The sequence below is a fragment of the Carcharodon carcharias genome, chromosome 5 (genome assembly GCF_017639515.1).
Source record: "Carcharodon carcharias isolate sCarCar2 chromosome 5, sCarCar2.pri, whole genome shotgun sequence".
NCBI classification, from domain to species: Eukaryota; Metazoa; Chordata; class Chondrichthyes; order Lamniformes; family Lamnidae; genus Carcharodon; species Carcharodon carcharias.
In genome coordinates this window covers 143635625-143658947 of record NC_054471.1, presented here as the reverse complement: position 1 = coordinate 143658947, position 23323 = coordinate 143635625, and the positions used below count along the sequence as shown (strand labels likewise).

General features: G+C 43.0%; 1 protein-coding gene across 3 annotated transcripts in view; it reads left to right on the top strand.

The window, feature by feature from the left end:
- Window positions 1-23323, top strand: part of epha7 (eph receptor A7) — a 317267-nt gene that overhangs the window by 243875 nt on the left and 50069 nt on the right. For 2 of the 3 annotated variants that reach the window (XM_041187948.1, XM_041187950.1), the window contains exons 6-10: window positions 52-176; window positions 4984-5152; window positions 17199-17307; window positions 18289-18330; window positions 19680-19735. In XM_041187948.1, coding sequence (XP_041043882.1) covers window positions 52-176; window positions 4984-5152; window positions 17199-17307; window positions 18289-18330; window positions 19680-19735 — 501 coding nt within the window. The remainder of the gene's footprint in view (window positions 1-51; window positions 177-4983; window positions 5153-17198; window positions 17308-18288; window positions 18331-19679; window positions 19736-23323) is intronic. The other variant, XM_041187949.1, reaches the window with a different exon arrangement.

The following is a 23323-nucleotide window of genomic DNA, read 5'->3' as shown; positions in this document are numbered from 1 at the left end:
AATCTTGGAGTGAGTTTGCCTGGTGCTTATTGACATTACTTTTCCAAACAGCTCCATCACAGGTCAGCGGCTTAGTGAAGGATAGAGTGCAGCAGAGGACAGTCAATCTCTCCTGGAAGGAGCCAGAGCATCCCAATGGAGTCATCACAGCATATGAAATCAAGTACTATGAAAAGGTGAGGGCTACACTGCAAATGAATACCTGCACTCACTTTTTAATGACCCTTCAAAAACCTCAAACCAAAACATGTAAGACAGTTTCCAACTAATAATGTTAGATTTTTGTTTAAAGACTACCATTGTATTATTGATCTTCTCAGACAAGAAACCTGTGTACCAAGGTTCTTCTGGTGGCGTGAGGAGTTATTCTGGTGAGCAGTGGAGCCATTCAGTTGGGGACGCCAAAGTTTGATCCTCGGTGTCTGCAAGATAGTTGATCTCAATCATAATAATAAATAGCTTCATCCTGCTTTGTGAAGGAGAAAATCAGCCAAGTCCCCCAAACCTGTCCTCTATCATCTCTGCTGAAAGTCCATGCCCCAGATTTTCCACTTCAGCACATGAACTGTGAGTTGGGCCCTTTGGCACACCTGATTCATAACTAACTTTGACTGGGGATTTTCATTACAATTTGTAAACAGCAATGCACAGCAGAAGAACCAGCTGGGATAGGCTGGTTAGAAGGCCTAACTCAGTTCTTAGGGACAGCAGTCCAGCACCCAACATCATTCTTATGACCTCTAAACTACACCCCTCCCCTACTTGGTCCCTCATTCTCCCCTTTCCCCTCATAGCCCAATTCCACCACATACCCCCATGTATCCTCCATAGCTACTTGCCCATTATCCACTATGTACTGTCATCAGCCATGCAATAGCCAATGCTTGCAGGTGAAAAGAAATTAAACCTTTTAACAATAATAAAACTCTCATTGGAAAAAAAAATACTTATTCTGCAAAAAAAACCTGCGGCCCCATTGAAAATAAAAATCCTTAAGTGGCTATGATGTGTAAACAATCATGTATTCAGGAACCACATCAAAGCTGGTTACTATAACTTCTTAAAACTGTCAAACACTTTCCTGAGCAGCTGTGTCAACAGCTGAGTCTGACATTAGCTTTTGGAACTCAGCCAAGCATTCATAATGACCACAGCTGTCAAATCATTAGCCTTCAACTCCAGAACCCTCTGAAATTGAAAGAAGGGATGGTGACTTTTCCATTTCCAAGCAGAATTCCTGTTAATCAATGGACTGGAGCAGGTACTTAGTTTCTTTTTTACCATTCTACAGCCGGGCAAAGTAAAGCAGAACAATTAAATCACAATCCAAAATGCAACAGGAGGGTGTTGTAGCATTTCTCTACAGCTTTGGATGTACTTTGATGTTTTCTTCATTGGGAAAAGTACTGTATGTATATCAACATTTACACAATGCTAGTTCATGTGATGGTCAAGTTACCTTTGCAGGACAGAGCCCTCTGATCAATCACTGTATTAAAACACATATGCACTACAGTACAGTATCTAACATGACATTTGAATGTGTCAAATCATTTAATACTTACCTGTCAGAATGTGACCAACTCCTCAACAGGCTTCCAAGAGTGTTTGCAAGCTCTCCAAGGAAGTGCATTTTTTGGGCTTCCAAAACCCATACCAGCACATGAAAATATTGCTGGAAGAAATCCAAATTTCCTGTGGTCCTCACAATGGTAAACCAAACCTCAAGAGATGCTTCCAAAGTCTTCCTGACCCAAGAAAATGCCACGTGAAAATGCTGTGAGGTCAGGAAGAGAGAGAAAAGTCATTTCTCCAGCAAAAGTAAATTCTGCATTTCACAACCCGATTCCTGCTTCCATTGGGAGATGAAAATCTAGCCCCAGATGTGTGGACATTGGGTCCTAGATTACTATTCTAATAGTATTTGGTTTGTTTACAGCTCCCCAAGGTCTACATATTATTGAATTTTACTTTCCTATATGTCTCCAAACAGCAGACTTTGTCACTTTAACTTGCTTGTAGGCAGAACTTGTTCAATAATCACTTGCTGTAGCATTTTATAGCTAAAAACTTGTAATTTCTATTTTAAGAGGGTAGGGTTGCACACCCAGTAATTAGGGTAAGAGAGAAAAAAATTGGCAAGAAACAACCTGCATTGGCAATCAAAGCAAAAGGTTCAGGTTATGAGTGATACTTACAATATTAGTTACTTTATTAAAATAAAATGAAAAACAAATATTATGCAAGTGATAAAATCAAAATTCTGCGGATGCTGGAAACCTGAAATAAAAACAGAAAATGCTGGACAAACTCAGCAGAACCAGATTTAATATTTTGAGTCCGTATGACTCCTCTTCTGAAGAAGTCATACAGACTTGAAATATTAACTCTGTCTCTCCCTCCACAGATGCTACCAGACCTGCTGAGTTTTACCAGCTTTCAATTTTTATTATGCAAATGAGCTGGCTTCCACACATCATTAAGCTTTCTTCTGTATGTGAATGTTGTACCACAGTCTGGAGAGAGGTTTTACCATGATGACAATTCCATCCCCGTAAAAACAGCATAGTGATGGTCTTGACATTAAAGATGGTGATTGATGCGGGATGTTACTTGCTTGCATATGGAAGCTGATTCAATGCCTAATGTTGATGTAGGTAGACAGTATGTAAATAAGGAATAGGTGGGAGAGGGAGATGGAGTTCTGAGATGGCAATACATGGGTAGGGAGAAAATCCATTGTACACAATGTGCTTGCTGTGCTGAGACAGGTAGGAGTGAAACACAAGTGTCATAGGGGTGAACTATGGAAGAGACATAGTGGAAGAATATGGAGTGATCAATATGGTGAATGCTTTGGGAAGGCCTAGGAAGGAGAAAGTACTAGACAGTCACAAATTGTCTGGTTAATGACTTTGACCATCACACTCTGAGTATGTTGGCAGGCTGGAAACTAAGTAAAACAGATGCAATCAAGGGATGATGGATGAGTTGAGTGGAGTGCTGGATGGTGTAATGTTCTGTTTGAAACCTTAGATAGGAAAACTTGAGTAAGTGAGATATTTTGGATAAGAGTGATGACAACAGTTTTGAAGGGCAAAAAACACTTTATGGAAAAGGAGCCATTCATCATGTTAGTGAGATTGGGCTGAGGAAAGATAATTGTGTGCCACAGATTGGGTCAGAGTGATCAGGCTTGCTGGAAGAGCTGACCCTGCTGTGTTTTGAGGGGAGGTGTTGCATTGTGGTATGAATTTGTGGCTAGATTGGTGAAGAGCATCAAAGTTAAAGAAGGAGGTGAAGAAGTGTGATGGGTGGGAATGGAATCTAAAAATTTCCCACACTTGGTGCTTGCTAGTCCTGAGGATAGGAGAAATGGGAAGAGGATTTGGAGGAGCTAGTTTGTCTTCAGCTTGGGATTGTCTTTATCCTCCAAGATAAATCTAAAATTTGGTGCAGAGAGATAAATGAGATGATTCTGAATGTGGTCTAGCCAGATCAGGGCCATTGTGCACCAGATGTGCTTATATTTGAGGGTCTCAGACCTGACGACAGAGAAGTGGCAATTATTCCAGAGGAACAACTGGGTTGGCTGAACATGATAGAATCATAGGAGAAAATGAAACAAAGGGAGCTTTTTAGCAGGTCAACAGAAGCAAGAAAATGCTTTTACAAACTGAGCACCAAATAATCTCTTGGAAAATGTAGTGGTATCTAACAAATGCTTAATCCTAGGTTAGCCCTGTTGCATTCTGCCACAAGTGACAGCCATTGGGATATGCTCCCATACCTCTCAATTCCCCTCCTACTGTCTAACAGCCTAAGTTTTATGCCATTGTCTTGTGTTCTGGGGTTTGATATCAGTTTTTATTATTTCACTTTCAGTTCCACTTCTGTTTCCCACAACCCCCACCCCACTCCACCCCAATACCACACAGAGAATAGGCAGGTGAGTGGCTAATCTTGGATTTGTCAAAGCAGCACAAGGTGATTATTGTCTCTACACACTGCCCCCCTCCCCTCTCCCCAATGTCACCGCTGCATCTAGCATTATCTGGAGAATCATTAGTGTGAACTTATGGTGTATGTTGGAGCTCCAGAGGACTGTCAGTGTACTTTTTGCCTTCACTTTTAAGATATGCATTGTCAATAATCAACCAAACCAGAGACGACCTCCAGCTCTGAACAAAGAGTGTGGCCTGATGGTCATTAGTGTGTATAAACAACCATAGTCATAACACTGTGATTGGTAGGGGCAGTATCAGTGCTGTCATATCACCTAGCTGCAACAGAAAGTTGGTATCTAACCTTTCAGACGTTAACTAATCAGATTAAAATGGCAGATACTGCCTGATGTACTAATAACAAACCCTCAAGGAGTAATTCCACCTGGTGGCAAAATGCTGCTCATACTCCCTCCACCAGCAGTAAATGACTTCTCTCTACTAAGTGGAATGCGTTCGCTTTGAAGCTTGTTTTTGTTGTGCAATTGAAGTGATAAAAATTAATTACTGTTGGAATTAGATACTGGAGCTGAATTCTGTGTATTAACCAAAGAGTATTTGGAGGCTGGGTTCTTCCTTTTGAGAGATTTAAGCTCAACTAAGATGAAAGTATCAAAATTATAGTCTAGAATAAGCTTTAAAAGCCTATTTTAACAAGATAGGATACAACTAGATAGAATATAACAGATTCCCAGGGTAGGTTTCAAAGCCTATAACGTAACCACAAAGTTTAGGTGAAGTCACAAGCAGCAACGTCAAAGCTTTAGTGGTTTGTGAATGTTATTTGAATCTTTCAATTAAATATATACCCTATAACTCATGGATATTCCATCATGTATGTAATGTACAATATATACATTTTCTTTAAAAATCAAGAAATATTAATTTTGTTAATACAATAACTTCAAAATCATAAACATTTTCTCTCCCATTGTTTAAATCTTGCTGCAGCCTTTAATGCAAGTCATTTGTTTTCCAGAATCTAAAAGAACGCACTTACTCCACAGTCAAAGCTACCTCAACATCAACTACCATTAATAACCTGAAACCAGGCACAGCCTACATATTCCAGATTCGAGCATTTACCACTGCTGGCTATGGGAACTACAGTCCCAGGTTGGAGGTCTTAACCCTTGAGGAGAGTACAGGTAAGAGCTGTGAAAACTCCCCTTCTGTGCTTTAAGGCAAGAAAAAATGCTCAAAACAGATTTAACCAGATTCAAAAATCTGTAAGAGGAAAGGCCAAGGTGAGTTATTCCAGGCTGTGTTTCATCTTCAGCCAAGGCAGGAGTAGGTTCTTCTCTGGCTAATAATGATTTTATATAGCTGCAAGAAATCAAGGGGAGGGGAAGGGAAGATATTTTCATTGAGAAAGGTTAATGCACTGACTGCAATTTCTTCTATGCAAGGTTTTACCCTTCCCATATTGTTGATAAACCAATTGTTGAATCTTTAGATTTTAATAACAAACTTCCTTTCATGGTAGGTGAAGTTTCCTGGGCTCCCACAAAGAATCGGTAAGTTTATAAAGTGGGAGACTGCTAATTATGCTGATCTCTGCCACAAGTCTTCTGAGGAACTACAATTGAACTCCTATTGCCATTGGCGGTTGCCCAGGCTTGAGTCATTGCTTATGCCATGACAGTGAATCATAGCCCCAAATTACTTATGGGCATATTGAACTTTTTAAGGGAGATGTGTGCTTTAGTGAAAAAGGCATACATTCTTGCTGAGAATGTAAAGTAATCACTTGCTGGAAAATTGCTATGTGGATTATACTTGACCGACTAGTCCAGAAAGAACATGGAATGTTGCAACTAAAAGGGTGTCAAAGCCTACTTCAGACAGAGACACTTGAAAGGAGAAGATGCAATGCAAAAGATTGAACTTTAATCTCCTGTGGTTGCAGAGACAATAGAGACTGATTACCACATCTCAGCAGAAATCATCCCCTCTTGGGCTATAACTCAGAATGTGGAAATGGTCTAAGTTAAAAGAAAGCAGATTCTGGGCGAAAGACGTGTTTGTTTTTCCCTTCCAGCAATACACATGAAAAGGGGTTAAAAAGCAAGCTGCTTTTTAGGTTAAAAACCTAATTTGTGTGTTCTAGCTCTGGTGTGCTAGTGTATGCTGTAAAGGTCACAGCAGAAGAACATGAACTAGACATCCCTGCAGCTTGGAGGCAAGTCAGCAAAGCCACAGTGTGGCAGGTGATGTGTGCCAGGTGGACCAAATCCACAAGGGAAATCTGGCCATGCTATCACAATGTTTTTGCAATTTGTATGTATTATGAGAAGATGTGTACGCTGAATTCAGAAGTAATGAGCCCACTAACACCTTTAGAGATTTTAAAAATTAATTTAAAACATTTATTAACAAAAGAAAAGATTTCAAGCACACACATAAGATTACAGTTACTTAATACTATAACCAATCCCAAAATTTCCTAATTAACCTGACTGCCAACTACACACCCTCTTTAAGGCAACAGTCCAAAATAGATTTTAAACTTAGATAGGCAATTCAGCAAGTTTACCACAGCACCCACTCAACAGTGGAATTCTCAAGGCGTTTCTCCAACCTTGGTTACTGAACACAGCAGACTTCTGCAAAAGTGACTGGAGGTTTTGCCCTCAAGGCTATATTACACAATCCTTTTAGGTCTTACATGCCACCCCCCACCCCCAGCCCCCACACCCAGCATAGCCTTCCATCCTTCTTTATACATGTTTCTCTCTCTTTAATCTTTAAATTCCATTGTTCTATATGTCTTTGGAAATTTGCTTTTCCCATAATATAAAAATCTTTCATGTTGCCAATATGATCAGTACCTTTGGAAAAAAATAAGCATACTGCTTGGCCTTGCTTATCTTGTTAGTTGTAAACATCCTATCATCCCTTTGAAACCTAAACAACCCCTTCACTTATCTAAAAATGCTAATTCCCTTCATACCCTACATGCTGCCCTCACCTTTGTTTACTCATTAGCATTTCAAATGCCTTTTATACCCAACTTCTTTTGATAATTTCAATCTTGCAGTCTATCTGACTCCAATTCAATTAAATCACACAGACAGAGCCATACACACACACTCATAAACCTACTTTACAGTAAACCACAATAACATAATGAAAAATATGATAGTTTTATGACACACAGTCAAAAAGGAAACAGGGTAACTCCTTCATCTAACCTGCAGAACCAAACATCTCCAAACCAACTGCTCAACTGCCAAATTCAACTCTACTGGAATCACCCAAATAATGATTGCAACATTTCAACATCTATTCCTCATGGACAAACCAAAGACTGATTCGTATATCTTTTCACTTTTATTTTTGGACTCAACTTCTCATTTATGATCTGCATGTATGTATGTTGCATTTTTATTATTTTTCTCGGGTTTAGCAACTAACAAACTTACTCTTTCTTTGATTCAAGAAAGTCTGATTAAATTGGATCCTTCTAAAACATAAATATATTTAGACTGGGAAAGGTATCCACAAGGGAAGCGATCCCTTTTAAACTAACCTTGTTGCCACCAACCGAAGGTGTTGAATAAAGAAGGAGAGCCAGCTCATTCCTTCTCACCCGGGAGCATAACAAATTAGCGCCCCATTCAGGAAGTTAACAATTTGGGGTATCTCACCCAGGATCTTGGCATATTGGGGGACCTCGCCCTGGGACCAGTTGGAACTGTCAAGTATCACAAATTGATCAACCAATGCATTGTTTAATCCTCAGTTTTTAACAATAGCTGAGGTGCCAGATGGTAACTGAGGTCCATGAAACCACAACCAGGTAAAGAATGCACAACATTATGGAAATGCATGAGTGGTAGGCGTATTTTTTCCAAATAGGCTGTTTTTTTTCTGTGCTTCTTGTGTTGAAAGATAGTAAGCAAAATTTCATTACATAAGGTCATTTTAATCAACTCCAATTACCTTCTCTCTGCCCTGAATTTGCATTGCTATGAAAGAGTTACTAATTGATAAGTCTAAATTCTTTTGTCAGTTTAACAATGGATTTTGTATAGTTTTAAATTGGGCATGGGACTGCACCAGTAGTCATCTCCCGTTGGCTAGTTAAAAGATTATTTCATTTTCATGAGTAATAAACATAACGTACAGCACATAATATTTTTATAAAAGCAAAATACTGCACATGCTGGAAATCTGGGTAGAATTTTCCCTCTGTTGGGGGGGTTTGCTGGCAAGGGTGGGCGCCGACTCGATCGGCACCACCGACCAGGTCCGCACTGCCATTTTACATGGGTGGGCCAATTAAGGAGGTGCTGGGCGCTCCTTGTGCAGGCAGGTGGAGGGATGCCTGAGTTGGGGCTTGCACTCTTTCCCGCATGCGTGCGAAAGAGCACAGAAATCTCCCTGAGTGACAGAGGTGCCTCAGGTAGATTAGTTTAAGTTCCAAAAAATTTAACAAAGAAAAAAAAATTAAGACATGTCCCCTCATGTGATAGTGTCACACGAGCTGGGACATGTCAATGAACTTTAATGAAAAATGTATTTAATTTATAAACCCTTCATGAAACCTCATCCCGCCCGTCAATGAGGTTCCATGAAAAATGAGAAGGCCGCCCGGGCTCTTCGCCTGCCCGCCAACCTTAAGGTTGGACAGGCAACTTTCTCAATAGGTTTAATAATTTAATTAATGGTCTTAACAGGCCTTTTGGCTATGCGCCTGTCAAACTGAAAAGCTAAATGACGCGCGGTGATGTTGGGAGGCACGCCCGACATCACCCCACGTCATTTTACGCCTCAGCGAGCGGGCTCCGCCCCTGCTCGGCGAGCCGAAGATTCAGCCCCTGAAGTAAAAAACAGAAATTAGTGGAAAAATGCAAGTTTGAGAGAGAAACAGAGTTAACATTTTGAGCCCAATGTGACTTATCTTTGGTTGCATTGTGTGATATAGACTGATATCACTTATGTTGGCTGTGTTTTATGACATACATTAGATTTTATGGTGCCCTGCTTGTATTGTATGACACATGCTGACCTACTTTTCTGTAATTGGTGAATTATCATTTGAGAAATTTGTCTTGATCACATCACAATCACTAATACTTCAATGTTTTTCTGATAACCACACATAATGACTGTCAATCAAACAATAATGCCTTTAAGCTTTCACAATAGTTACTGTAAACAAAATACCATCAGATACAAGGGAGTGATTTTAAGGCTATTGTCTCATTGGGATTTTAAAACACTTTTCAACAATTGAGCCAATGTGTTTATTCTCTTGGTACTTATTAACTTGCATTTATTTCACAAATGCAGTTACATTTTTCAATGGGCAGGAATGGTTTCAGAGCATTTTAAAAGTAGAACGTCTATTGTGTGCCTCAGAATTACGCCATCACACTTATCATTTTATGTAATCTCCTTGACTGGTTTCCTCATTTTCCTATGGATTTTTTAATGCCCATTTTTAAATGGCAGGACTCTTTTGGTGATTGATTTGATATTCACAACAACGTCACAACTGTACAATGAGAGCAAGAAAAGGAATGGTTAAATATTGTTTAATTAAGGTTTCCAAACTAATGTAATTGATTCCTACCTAACTAAGCTATCATTTCCCTTAACACTATTTTTTTCCTATGGGCACCCTTCATCTGCCACCAACATAAGTAGATTAACTCAGTAATTTTCTAATCTTGCCTCAAGCTCAACCTTCACCTGTAGTGTTGGGGTCAGCCCATTTGGGACTGACACTTTCCAGGAAGCCTTTAAGATTTCATTGATGTCCTCTTTTCTAGTATTTCATTGCACTTACACATGGGCATTTTATTAGCTTTCCAATCAGCTTAGATTTTCTTAATTAGGTAACATTGTTGTAATTGCTCTGCTTATGATAAGTGCAGTACTTCATTACTCCCTGGCACTCATTCTTCACCTTGCAATCAAACTAAGCGAGGACTGGTAATTTAAGCATTCAGTATCGATGGCGAGCAGTTAAAGGCAGTAAGTAATCATATTGTCTGTGACTGAATCTTTAGGTCCTCTAGCTAGATTTCCACAATTAAGTGGTTAGCTGGCACTAGATGGACTGACTTGTAGAAACAACCAAGTTTAGCTACTGCAGGAATTATTTGGGAATTGCAGTTTGACCTAGTTTCAGTGGGGAAAATCAGCGAGAGACCAAATAATCTTGCTTCTGCCCACAATTATAAGCGCATTAATAAAATATCCACACATTTTTTGAATATATCTTTATTTTCACTGTGTGAATGTGAAGAAAGACTTTTTTCTGCAAGCACCATAGAAATGGAACTGTTGTCCTATTATCTAAATTGACTTCAGTTTAGTGAATTTGCCACTAAAAGATTTAGGCCTAGATTTTTGCTCCTGAGCCGGAAGACTCTCCGCTTCCAGCTCAGGAGAAAGTTTCCCGAATGTTCTAATTTTCGTTCCAGGGCAATTGTTAACAGGAGTTGCGCCGGCTGATCCCAGAAATATTGCGGAGGCAGCCACAGAGGGTGCTGGGTGCGGAGTCAGGCTGTGTGGCCTCAGTGCCCCAGGGACCCAGGAGAAAAAGGATCAAGTAATAAACAGCCCTCTATTTCTCAGCCCTCACAAGCTTTCAAAGGGCGGAATTTTTCCAAATTTGCGCGAAGTGCGGTAGCAGGCATGCTGCCTGCCGACAGCGATGGCAGGTTTTCACGCCCTATTGTCCCGAGCCCACCTTATTATTTATGCACTCCTGAGACTCACGCCGTTTCCATAGCAGGCAGGCTCCTCATTCACCCGTCCGCCATCACCCCACGGTTGCATCATGCCTGGCGCAATGTTTAAAGGCCGGCTGCAAGCACAGCAATCATTGCTTCCAGCTCACCACTGTTGTCCGGGAGACATGGCCCTCAAAGGCAAAAAGAATGGTTTAATGACGGCTCTCTCGAGCAACTGCTGGATACCGTGGAGGCCCGCCAGGATCTCCTGTATCCCTGCTCTGACCGCAGGATGGGCAGCAACATGACCAATTCGGCTTGGGAGGTGGTGGCAGCGGTGGTCAGCACCAACTCCCTTGAGAAGAGGACAGCCACCTAGTGCCATAAGAAGATGAATGATCTCCTCTGTTCTGCCAAGGTAAGCCACTCTTTTCATCACTCAACTCACATACTCACAAATCCAGCACACATCCCCAGGGCCCTCACTCACTGCCAGTTCAAGGGACATCACCATTCACTCTCCCATACTCACCATCATTGTCCTCATCCTGTCCATGGAACCACTCACCACCCACACAGGCCAAGCACATTTATCATCTGGCCCGGCAGGCATCCTGCTTACACTTTGTCCGTCTCTGTCCATGCAGGGCAAGCTGGCACACAACAAGAGAGAGAGGTTGCAGACCGGTGGAGGAATGCTTGAAGTCAAGGTCCTCATGGACTTTGAAAACAGCCATCCAGCTGGCCGACGAGGATCTGGACCGGTCCTGAGCTGATGGTGAGGTCGGCGCTGCTCTACTAAGTGAGGACCCAGCAGTGCAACATCCATCAGACAATCATGCAGTGAGTGATGTGTCCTGTTTCACAGGCCACTGCTGTGCACTAATTATCTCTCCTTGCTTTCATAGGCACATCTGCCAAACAACTGACAGAGTCCATGACCCAGAGTCTCCAATCAAGCCTCCAATCAACCTCTGAAGAGGAATCTGAAGGCACACTCCCTGGAGTCCCATCACAGTGCTCACCCACACCCTCCACTAACGCAGAGACACAAACCTCGGTGGGACCAAGCTTTAGAGTAACCCTGGGATCACAGTCTGGCGAGCACATCGCACTGTCTGATCCACTGCAGGCAGCGGTAGGGACTTCACAGGTGCCCGACACTTGGAGGACTGCTGGAGGCCAGAAATATGCTGAGTCTGAGTCAGATGACGAGCCTCTGCACTCGGTCATGTCACAGTTGCTGAAGTTGCAAAGGCAAGCTCGGGAACAACAGGAAGGGATGTCCGCTGCATTCCTCAGATTGCAAGCATGAGGAAGGAGTCGGTCTGCCTTCAATCTGAGGCTATAGCACTGGCATGTTAACACTGGTAGGATAGTGGCCACCATGGAGACCTTGGTCCTGCACAGCTGCACAGGCTCAATTCCAGCGCTGATGCCATTGTTGGCCTCCAGCAATTTGTATGCGAGTGGGATGCTGGGCAGCTTGGTCTCACTCCAGCTACCCCTACTTCTCAAGGATTCAGCCTGGGGTCCCGGGCACCCTTGGGAAGAGGATCCACAGGTGCACACTTCAGGACCATCCATCCAGGTGACTCCAAGAATGTCCGACCCATCCGACTGCCCTCTTCCTGTGATCTCAGCAGCTGTAGCTCCAGAGGCTGAGGAGGGTACCACTGCCAGACAGCAGGACCCTGAAAGCAGGCTGGGGCTCTCTAAGCCTTAGCCCTCCAGGAGATGCCTGCCAAAGTTATCACAGAGAGGGCGTCACAGTCAGCAGGCTGCCTTCACCTCCACTGTGGATGTCTGGGGAGCACCAAGACGTAGCGGCAGCGTTAGGAGAGTTAAGGAGAATTAGTTGCACAGCCTGGGCACGGGTGTTAATGTCAGTCTCAGACCAGGGCATCTTCCCTGTGCTCTGTGCAGCCTTCAGACCAAAGTGATGGTCCAGCCTCACACTCCCTGGAGACATTACAGATGCCTGCACCTTGATGGTGCTGGTCATTGCTGCCAGAATGTAGTGGGCAGGCGCCACAGAGTTCTCTTATTCTTTTTGTGTGCTCTCAGCATCCATAAGGAGGGGCTGGCCTCCATCTCTTCAGCATCTGTGACTGGTGAAGCAGTGCTCCAACTCCTGAAGGGCTAAGGTGCTGAAGGCAGACAAAGCATCAGATGCTTCAAAAGTTTCATGGCTGCATCTCTATGATATGACCCTGATCACAGACCACAAGCGAGCTGCCCTTGGCCACACAGGAGTCAGACATTCTCAGAAGTTGTGTGAAGATTTATGGAGTGTCGTCAATGTATATCGTCATCATCCCCCTGCAATGGAATGACTATTAGGGCCTCTACCGCCTCTCCATGACAGGAGCATTCTCACAGAGGTTATGTAGTTTCCCATAAGCCTGACTGGAGTCAAACATTCACAGATGCAATGTGAGGATCTATGGGGTCACCTCATCGCATGTCGTCATCATCTTCCACAAATCTAGCAGCTATGAGGGCCTCCTGACCATGCCTGCCTCATCTAACCAGTGCAAGGGCCTCAACCCTATCATCGTCACCTTTGAGGACCTCCTCAGCCTCATCCCCATCAGCGTCCTCCTCATCAGAGGAGACACACAGATCCTCCATCTCCTCCTCAGTCAGCTCGTCTCCCTGTTGGAGCACCAAGTTGTGCAGGGCGCAGCAGACAATAAAGATTCATGACACCCTCTTGCATGGCTCCACCAGACCAGTCCAGGCACTGGAGCCTCACCTTCAGCATCCTGATGGTCTGCTCCGCCAAGGTGTGAGCTGCTGCATGAGCCTCATTATACCGTAGCTCTGCCGCAGTCTGAGGCCACCGCATGGGTGTCATCAGCACAGCCTCTGTGGGTAGCCCTTGTCCCCAAGGTGCCAACCCTGTAGCCTCTGTGGACCCTGGAAGACTACAGGGATCTGTGACCAACTGAGGATGCAAGCGTCGTGCACAGATCCTGGAAACTGCGCAGACCTGCAGGATGCGTTTCTGGTGGTCGCATACCAGCTGCACATTCAGCGAATGGAACCCCTTATGGTTGATGTAGTTCACCCTGTGTTGCGAAGGAGATCTGAACGCCACAAAAGTGCGGTCAATCGCACCCTGCACCTGTGGGAAACCCGAGATCTGGGTGAATCCAATCGCTGTTGCATTCTGGCTATGCTGGTCCCAGGCAAATTACACAAAGTTGTGTGCCCCCTCAAAGATGGCCTCTGTGACCTCATGGATGTATTTTTTGGTGGAGGCTTGAGAGATCCCACAGAGGTCACCTGTGGAGCCCTGAAAGGAACCACTGGCATAGAAATTGCCACAGTCACTTTCACAGCCACTGGCAGTGGATGCCAAATCCTGCAGTAACTAGCAGACGTGAGCAACCAGTTCCCTAGACACTTGCAGTCTTCGGCGACACTGGTTCTCGGTCAGGAATGAAAAGCGGCGTTTATAGGTACTGGATATTGTTAGGCGCTGGCCTGCGATGGCTCACTGTGACTCTTGGGCGGCATGTGCGGGAGCCCCTGCTGCCCCTTCTTCCTGAGACTGCTGCTCCTGCCACTGGACAACCAGAAGCCTCAGTTGCTTTCTCCTCCATCTTCTTCGCGCTCTGTAGGCCTCAGGGAAATAGCTCATTCACAGGCTCCATGATCCTGCAGGATGAAAGAGAGAGACACGTGGTTAGCATGGGTGTACTTAGAACCTGTCCTGGTTAAGTGTGATGGCCACATAACACCTCCCAGAGAGTGCTGGCCAGAGATTGGTGCGCTGCATGGCTGCCCTGTTAGCTTGAGCCGTGAGCGACTGGGCCAAACCGGGGTGCTGGCATTGCAAGGGGCTGTGAGCACCTCCAGCAGTGACTGCTCTAGCGAGGAGATTGTGCAATGTGCGCAGTCCAACTGCTCTGCAGTCCACTTAAGTGCTCATGAATTTGCAGTCTGTCATTGGGGGGGTGGGGGGGGTAGTTCTGGAGAACTTGGTGGCACTTTGATGCCTCTGCATTGCTTGAGTGGGCAGATAAGGTAGGAGCCCGACTCCAATCATATCAATGTGGCTGCCTCATTTGCAGAGGAATGGTCACTTTCTACAGGTTTCTCGAATGCGTGGCCACTTCCCTCACCCACTCTCATCCCCCACCCTGAATGCTTGTGCGCCATATTCAATGGCAGGGCTGCCATTAACCCCCCACTCCGCCACCAGTTGCCTCAGAGGCAGGGCAGCACCTGCGCCCCCCCCTCACAAGTCGCCTCAACGGCAAAGCTGCATTTGTCCCTCCACTCCCCCTCACCCTCAAAAGTCATCCATGAAGTCTGCAAAGCAATAGGCAATACTGACAAGCTCTGCATATTGTTGCTGTACACTCACCTCCAGTTCACCCAAAGTGCAGGCCACCAAGTGCACGTTGCCTCTGTGCTGTTGTGAAACATGTCGACGTGATTTCCCTTGGATGGACGATCCAGCGGGTGTGCAAGGGCCTGACAGGATAGCCTCATAATGATGTGCTGATGTATTACAATGAGGTTCCCAATGATCGAATGCAGCCCACCGTCAGCAGCTGAGTGGATACTTGCGACCTGCATTCCGGTCATCGTGAAACCGATCGCGCCATATTGTCTGCCTTGTCACCAATCATGCCAACCGCCAGCAGGCGCAGAAAATTTTGCCCAAACTGTGAACTGACAGGCAGCCCGCTGTGATAATAGGTTGTGAAATCATTCATGCAGCACAAATCTTATAATTAGGTTAACAGAGCAAGTGAAATAACAAGCACTGACTTATATTAACTACAGGGTTTTTTTTTTTATTTTAACATTTAAAGACCAGATTTAAATGCCTTGACAGGTTGACAGTTCCAATGAGTTTACCTATTTGTTGTGCATATTCATGTCTAATTTTAACAACCCCAAAAGGCACCTTACCTCTCCAGAATGGTACCCTACCTCTCCAAAAAACTCTGGTAAGTTTAGACCTCTTTCTGAGAAGTGTAAAGCCCACAAGTCGTATTTTGGGCATCCCACTAATGAAAATCGGATTTGTTTGATGGCAGCTGCAGTTTCTTATGTGCAGCTGCCTCTGTGAACCACAATTGTGAAAATTACAACTTGCCGCCATTCACCGTGCCCACCCATCCCCCCTTGCCCCCACTCACACACCCCCAATGAAATTGATGGGTGCCGGGTCCGGCAGCAGGATTTCCAAAATTGAGGCGTTGGTGCCATTTTGGCTAAGGCAAAGACTCTCTCCATGCCCGCGAATATTCAGGCCTCAAATGGTGATTCATTTGGGTTCAAATAAACAAATGCCTGCTATTTAGCTGTCAAAGCTGCACAGATCTCCAAGGTTGTCAGCACAGCAAAAATTTTCCACGTGTTAACCACTCTCCCAGAATAGCAGTATTTCACCATGGTCTACTTGGATCTAGAATTTCATTAAGTCAGTATCCACGCACCCCTCACTTTCTTTTACCGTGGTATTGTTCTATGTCTAATAAAGGTAATTCTTATTTCATCCATGCAATTTTGGTCCATTCAGAAAATACACACTTAAAAGGAAAACTGAATTCCAGTGGATGAAGGTTCCATTGCGAATGTTTATTAGCCGTTCTTGATCATTTGGCCAAAGTAGTCACCACTCGCTCTTTGATACGCTGGTGTTTTGATAATCTTTTTCTCTCTATACACCAAAGATAGAAGGCATAATCAAATCCATAGATCTTGTATAAATTGAACTCTGTGCAACATCAATTTATATCGCTTAAATCTTCATTTACAATATTTACCCTTAGTTTGTACTTCTGGCAGCCTACATTGAGTGTTTTGACTATGGAATGAGAAACATAACAAATCACCTTGACAGTAATTAATTAAAGATAAATGTGAGTAATCTAATAGAAGGAATTTTGCTCCATCCTTTGCCTGTGGATGCTTAAATATTTATGATTTAAATGGATCAATTTGACACCTCATTATTCACTAATAGTATGTTTTCTGCCTCTGTACACTCCTCTTAAAGACATATTTGGCCAGGCTCATTTTAATTTGCAACTAAGAAATTTCTGATTACATTAACAACAAAACTCTCTGACAATTGAAATACAGGATTATACTAGAGAATTTCAAGCAGGAGGTGGGGGATTCTTCAGATTTGTCAATAGATTATAAATTTATTTGCAAACAGGAAGTTCTTACTTTCTTGACCAAACATTTCAATAATATCACAAGTTTAAGCATCTATTCAGGATGCATGTAAATTGTGGAAAATCAGATGCACACCTGCTGCGTCCTCATGAACAGAATAATAGATTCTAAAACTAGACTGTCAGACAATACTGAAGCTGATCTCTTTTCTAAGAAAAGCTACATTGATTACACTGAGTTATGTTAACTTCTTTTGTGCACCTGCAGATTTCTTTTACTCACAATATTTTGTGAAATATTATCCTGCTGTGCTCTCAGCCATCCTGATTTGAAATGTTTCCCATTCTGTTCCTAGCTACAGCTGCTTCCACTGAACAGAACCCAGTCATTATCATTGCTGTGGTTGCCGTAGCAGGGACCATCATTCTGGTCTTCATGGTGTTTGGCTTCATTATTGGAAGAAGGTATGGAACTAAGGAACATGCAGACGTGGGGCACACGATCGAGGGGTACGTGATCGTGCTGTGTATGATTAAATTGCATCTTATTGTGGGAGAGGAGATGATTGCAACGTGTATGATTACTGGGTAGATGATGACAGCCCGCTCTGAAGGCCTTAAGCTTTTACTGATCATGCTGCAATAGCAGGAAGTCAAATCAGCTAACTAGAACAATGCATAGTCAGGGCAAATAGAGATGTTCATAGTCTTCATAAGGTTATAAATGTAAAAATTAAACCATCAGCTAACCCAATACACATACTTAATTTGTTCCATGGCTTTTTGTTGCATATGATATATGTAATATCCTCCAATGTCTTTTCTCTGCAATTCATTTCCTTGGCATGGCTCTCTCTCATAGTACAACTCAAGCTATTATAAGACAGAAGTTTCATTTCTTCCAATAATTTCTTCTCTCATATCTGCACAATTACCACAAGTATACCTCAGGACCCCATTCTTGACTCCCACCTCTTCATTATTTATGCCATTGATATGTTATTCTTTGGTGATATTATCTACAGATATAGCGTCAATCTCCACAAGCATTCAGCTCTACTTCAGAGGTACTTCATTGGCTGTAAAATACTTTGGGATGTCCTGAGGTCATGAAAGGCACTATATAAATGCAAGTCTTTCTTTTTTTTTTTAACCTCTTTGCTTCCAGCATCAACACAATCGGCTAGTAATAACATCTGCAGGAGTTGAGGTTTCCTTCAGCTTAAATTTGATACAGCAGCGCCCACTCTCCTCAGCTCCCACAGCACCACCTGCCACTGCCCTCTGTTCCATCATCTCTAAAACCTTCTGTCTTGGCACTCTTTCCCTTTCTTTAAAATGCCTCCTAAAAACCTTTCTGTTCCACCATGCTTTTAGCCCTCACCCCTAAACTACTGTTTCCCTTTCTCTCCTGCTTGATGTTCATCTTTCTTCCACCGTGTGAAGCATTCTGAGATGTTTTCCTTACGTGAGGAGAGCGATAGAAATGTAAGTTGTTATTGTACTTTTCTTTTCTTGCTTATGGTAATTGTCTTGCACTGTATCTGATGCTTTACAGGAGGGAGACTGTTAATAATGCAGGCAAATGGCTGAGTGACATAAAGGCACAGGCAGAGTAGGGATGTTGTGTTCCAGAAATACTGCCTTAGAAAAATATCATCTGCTTTTTCTAATATGCCACTGTGTATCCCACAGGTGCACTGGGTAGATATAACATTTTATTTGCTTGGAAATTATGCATTACTGTAAGAACTCTCAACATTTCCAACCTTATTGGCTCCATTAAGATAAACAGTGAGGATTTAGATACTAACTTATCAACTATTCATACTTGATATATACACATATATAATGATATTGTACAATGTCATTACCTGTTCATAAAGTGATATATTTAATCTACTGCCTGCAAACTTCAAGACTTTGGCAAGTTTAGATTATTTTTCTCTGACTTTGTAACTTGAACCCAGCTCTCCCAGGTCTGTTCCTTTCCACGCTTCACTCTACTGTATAGTATAATTCTATGTAATAACATATAATAAAGCAACACAAACTGACTTTTGTGAATCAGAAAGTTTAAATCTTGCCATATCCTGTATGAGAATAAACACTATCACCCCGCATAATAAGTTTCCAACTTGTACATTAGTGCACAGTATAGAACACTCACGCTACACAACAGCATACAATGCAGGCAAAAGATATCCTTACTCTACAATAGCTCAGATCATGGTACAAGCATCAAGCATCAGATTGTACAATATCATGTAATAGTCTGCAATACACAATAATACGCAACATATCAGACTGTACAATAATGCACATATGCAGACATGGGTGAAATTAAACCTATATAAGAGCATAAAATGGATGGTAGCAAATCAGCCCCTCATTTTATAATATGCCTAAATTTCTCTCATTGATTTCAATGTAGGGACAATGCGCAGCTGATCTGTTACCAACCTTTTTGTGTCACTGCCAGAATTGAATTTCACCCCAGAATATCCATCCAGTAGATTTGGCACATACGTTACAATAGAGTACAATACAGGCACAAAATATTTATTCTAGTGTACAAGATATGCATGAACATGAACAACAAAAATGGTGTAATTTACACTTGTGCATTAATAAAGATTATTAAGGTCAGAGATGCCATGTCCAAGAGTGATTGAATAACAAGTGCACACTGGTTGCTGAATTCGAGAATCTTATGCTGAACAGTAAGTTTGATCTGTCGGTCCTGTAGCAGGTGCTGGCATCTGTACTCAGCAACTGAAGCTGGTGTATATCAAAGATGTATTAACAATAATGAATTGTCTCATTTTCTTATTCAGACACTGTGGCTACAGCAAAGCTGAGCAGGAGGGGGATGAAGAGCTCTATTTCCATTGTAAGTATACTAACTAACCCTCCAGCTCTCAGAAGCACTTGGGGCTTTCTTTCCTCAAATATCTTTTCATTCACTGCAGCTCTGTCTTGTTGAATTATATTTTGTCCTTCCTTTCTCCCACTTTAAACTTTGCAATACTAAACATGGCAATAAGTTAATGCAGAAACAAGGCTCCTAATGAGTTATGTGCTATGCTTCTCGCTTTGTTTTTATTGATTATCCTGCATAATTCCACCAAAGTGCAAGTCTAAGAAACCATTAAATTGAAATTGCTGCAGCCAGTTTAAAAAGTACACAAAGTGAAGACATGCAACCATAAAGAATGCAATAACGAATGGCTTTATTTTATGTAACTGTTTTTGACACTTTGTGTTGAGTAGCTGATTAGTTTCAATATGTAAGCAACACTGCTGCCAAACATTTAAAGTTGTATAGTTCCAGAAATCTGTACAGACCAAAAATGCTAGAAATGGAAGGAGATCCAAAAGCACTTTGAAGAAAAACAGACAACATAACATTCTAAGTACAGATCTTCCATTGGAACTGGTGAAGTGTCTACACCAAGACTTTTAACCTAAAACAAAAACAGAATTACCTGGAAAAACTCAGCAGGTCTGGCAGCATCGGCGGAGAAGAAAAGAGTTGACGTTTCGAGTCCTGATGACTCTTCGACAGAACTGAACTTTTAACTAAACAGATGCTGAAGGACCTGCTGCTTTCAGCATTAGTGTTTTTATTTCAGTCTCCCAGCATTTACAATTGTTCTTTTCATTTATTTTGTGTAAAATTAGTGGAGGAGAATTTCAATTCATGGCTGCAGGTTTTCTGCTGCTCTAACCTCCGAATATTGTGTTACATTCTGCTGTGGTCAAGCTATGATGAAATAGCATTGGATGCCATAATGGTTCAGGTGAATTTTAGTCATCCGGAGCACCTGCCTAAAATAGCTGTTATGCTACTTCAAGATGCAAATCGAAGCCCTGGGTTGGTTGGAAGGTCCCTAAAGCAATTCAATGCAAATGGGCAGAGCTTGCTCCCTTAATGTTCCACCTAGTAGTATCAGACGTTGAGAGGTCTAAGCATTACTACTTAAAGGGACCTTTTAAAGACTAAACAAAAAAGAACCCTGGGAAATTTCAGAATTGTGAATCCTGGAGAAGTAAGAATGTCCTTCCTCATCCCACAAGATATTTCATCCCATTTTAAAAACATTGGGCCCCTGTACACCACTACTCCCACACCCCCATTCCTAGTTCCACCTTCCCTCAAAGCCATCCTCCCAATAGCTCAGCATGGGAGCCCGCTGATTTCCTACTGTCCCAGGCCAGCTAACTGCAGTAGGATGCCCATTTGATGGCAGCAACTTTTGAATGAGGCTGAAAACCAACTTTGGCTCAGACCTCAGGTCACCACGGTCAGGTGCCTAAAGCCATCACTCTGCCAATCTTTTGCCTGTTTTGGGTACGAGTCAGATTTTTCATTTCTCTATTGCATTCATTCTTCAAAATTATCCTTCTTTAAACATTAATGCTTGGAATTACTTTGTGGATTCTCTTTATTGCTCACCATAACTTCAGGAGAAGATCAGTGGAAACTAGAGCTATAGCATAACTGACCATTTATAACATTTCTCCAGGGTTTTTGCCAATCTCCGACTGAAGCTATTGTGGATGATTGGAAAATTTGCCACAGAATTTACATCCCCAGCTTTGTAGATTGCATTGGACTGTTTATCAATTTGAGTCACTCTTACCAATCTATGTTACCCATTAGTTTTCAAAGCGTTTATGCTTACCATTACAGAAATGTGGACTTTTTACAGCAGCAATTGAACAGGTCAATGAATCTGATTCACTTGATGTTGAATGGCAGTCAGAATTCTGTAAGCATACAAAAGGTGTCTCTTTCTCACCTTTATGTCTAAGATAGAATCCAACCTAGACTGATGAGATAGCAGACTTGTATAAGAATAGCTGTTGTTAGAAATGAACATGTCACACTGGTGTAATGAAGCTTGTGCTTTTTCAGGATTAGAATTAAGACAAATCATGGAAGGAGAATAAAAGGAACTTCTGCAGCTATTTGTACTTTAGAACGACAGCATCCCATGGTACTTCACACAAGTGAAGGTGTTAAACAATAGTAAGAGGTAAAACAGGTTGGAGACTATGATCAGGGGCAAGGTATTCAGGTTGTTGGGCAAGTGCGGTGGGCAGGCCCGGGAGCGGCCGGGAAACTGCCCACTGCCCGCGATCGGCACAGAATGTTCCCTGGGTGGGGGACTTCAATGTCCTTCACCAAGGGTGGCTCAGTAGCACCACTACTGACTGAGCTGGCTGAGTCCTAAATGACATAGCTTCTAGACCGGGTCTGTGAGTGAACCAATAAGAGAGGGAAACATACTTGACCTCATCCTCACCAACCTGCCTGCTGCAGATGCAAGACAGTATCGTTAGGGGCGACCACCGCACAGTCATTGTGGAGATGAAGTCCCGCCTTCACATTGAGGATACTCTCCAGTGTATTTTGTGGCACTACCACTGTGTTAAACATGATGGATTTTGAACAGATCTAGCAACTGGGCATCCATGAGGCACTATAGGCAGCAGAATTGTATTTGAACACAATCTGTAAGCTCATGGCCCAGCATGTCCCCCACTCTACCATTACCATCAAGCCAGGGGATCAGTGCTGGTTCAATGAAGAGTGCAGGAGGACACGCCAGGAGCAGCACCAGGCATACCTAAAAATGAGGTGTCAACCTGGTGAAGCTATAAAACAGGGCTACTTGCATGCCAAACAGCATTAGTGGCAAGTGAGAGACAGAGCTAAGTGATCCCACAACGAAGGGATCAGATCTAAGCTCTGCAGTCCTGCCACATCCAGTTGTGAATGGTATTGAACAACTAAACAACTCACTGGAGGAGGAGGCTCCACAAATATCCCCATCCTCAATGATGGAGGAGCCCAGCACAGCAGTGCAAAAGATAAGGCTGAATCATTCGCAACAATCTTCAACCAGAAGTGCCGAGCAGATGATCCATCTCGGACTCCTCCAGAGCTCCCCAGCATCTCAGATGCCAGTTTTCAGCAAATTCAATTCACCCCATGTGATATCAAGAAACGGCTGAAGGCTTTGGATACTGCAAAGGCTATAGGCCCTCACAACATTCCAGCAATAGTACTTAAGACTTGTGTTACAGAACTTGCCGCACACCTAGCCTGTTTCAGTACAGCTACAACACTGGCACCTACCCGGCTATGTGGAAAATTGCCCAGGTATGTCCTGTATACAAAAAGCAGGACAAATCCAACCTGGCCAATTACCACCCCATCAGTCTACTCTCCATCATCAGTAAAGTAATGGAAAGGGTCATCAACAGTGCTATCAAGCGGCACTTGCTTAGCAATAACCTGCTCACTGCTGCCCAGTTAGGGTTTTGCCAGTGCCACTCAGCTCCTGACCTCAGTACAGCCTTGGTTCAAACATGGACAAATGAGCTGAACTCACGAGGTGAGGTGAGAGTGACTGCTCTTGACATCAAGGCTCCACTTGACCAAGTGTGATATCAAGGAGCCCTAGCAAAA